The sequence below is a fragment of the Loa loa genome (genome assembly GCF_000183805.2).
Source record: "Loa loa unplaced genomic scaffold supercont3.240, whole genome shotgun sequence".
NCBI classification, from domain to species: domain Eukaryota; kingdom Metazoa; phylum Nematoda; class Chromadorea; order Rhabditida; family Onchocercidae; genus Loa; species Loa loa.
In genome coordinates, this window is record NW_018108420.1 from 1 (window position 1) to 1,516 (window position 1,516).

Below are 1,516 nucleotides of genomic sequence, written 5' to 3' on the forward strand. Positions count from 1 at the left end.
TATTTTAACTTATCGAAAATATACATCGAAAAAAAATAGTGAGAAGTTCTTTTCTTTTCTTTTTTTGCTTTCTTTTCGTTTTTGAATTTAATACAAAATTAGTGAAGTGACAAAGATAGTGAATATACAATCCATCCATTCATCCATACATACATACATACATACATATAGAGCAACACCATCATATATTAACAATACATATGGTGCTAATTAATAAATGATAATGAGCAATTTATTTCCTATTAAATGTACATATGTTCGGTCGTGTATATCTCTCTCCATACCTGCATGTATTTACGTATCAATGTATATATATATATATATATAGTAATAAATATGTTAAACAGCAATAGGGAAAAAAAAAACTGCTTTTAACAATAATTTTGGAGGAAATCAATCATTTAATTACATTACTAATTACATTACTGAATTGATAACATAAAGTTCAGTAATTCACTTATTCCAAAAATAAAATAAAATCATTTATTCCGATGTAATAAAACACGGTGGGGGGAAGGGGGGGGGGGAAAAAAAAAGAAGATAAGTAAATAGTAACATTAATAATAATCATTCAACAATATTAAACTGTCGCCTAATAAGCGAAAGTATAACTATTCCTTCTTTTCTTTTTCCATATTATTCATTATTTCTAACACTTCTCTTTCACTTCCTAATTAATTATAATAAATAATTAGTTAAGCAAAATCAATCATAATGCGCGACAAAAAGAAAAAGAGTAGGGAAAGAACAAAATATAATGAAAATACAAATATATACTAAATATGAAATTAATCAAAAGACACAAAAATAAAATTAAAATTGTTTTGGCAAAAATCCTTTTTATTAGAAAAAAAAGAAAAGAATTAGCAAAATTCTGGCCTAATTTCATCACCTCGTGTCAAAATTGAAATACACAAATTTCCTAAAATAAAAATATGCTAAAGTTATTTCTTTTAATCACATACTAATAATAGTCATCATTTGTACCCATAAAGCATCAAATAGTAGCAGTTGATGGCAGTTAGGAGTAGTGGCAGCAATAGTAGCAGTAGTAGTAGTAGTAGTAGCAGTAGTAGTAGTAGTAGTAGCAGTAGTAGTAGTAGTAGTAGTAGTAGTAGCAGTAGTAGTAGTAGTAGCAGCAATAGTAGTAGTAATAGTGTTTTTAGCTATGTAATAGCAGTAATTGTATAACATGCCATTTGTGGCCTGGAACCAAAAAGTAAACATTCGTCAACAAACCATCCACCAGTTTTCTTCCTCTCATTCCATGTCACTACGACTACTATTACTACTGCTGACGCTACACTACTGCTACTACAACCACTACTACTACCGCTGCAATTACCACTACTACTGCTATTACTACTATTACTACTACCACTACTACTACTACTGCTATTACTACTGCTACTACTACTGCTACTACTAACTTACTACTACTACTACTACTACTACTACTACTACTACTACTACTACTACTACTACTACTACTACTACTACTACTACTACTACTACT

The 1,516-nt window shown here is 29.3% G+C and overlaps 1 protein-coding gene across 1 annotated transcript; it reads right to left on the reverse strand.

Annotated features, from left to right (window-relative positions):
* Positions 1-965: 965 nt before the first annotated feature.
* LOAG_15512 (hypothetical protein) lies at positions 966-1,370 on the reverse strand (the record flags this gene model as incomplete). The annotated part of the gene is made up of 1 exon (XM_003151003.2): positions 966-1,370. A coding segment is annotated over exon 1 (261 nt), but the record flags the coding sequence as incomplete, so codon positions are not given.
* Between the last annotated feature and the right edge of the window lie 146 nt (positions 1,371-1,516).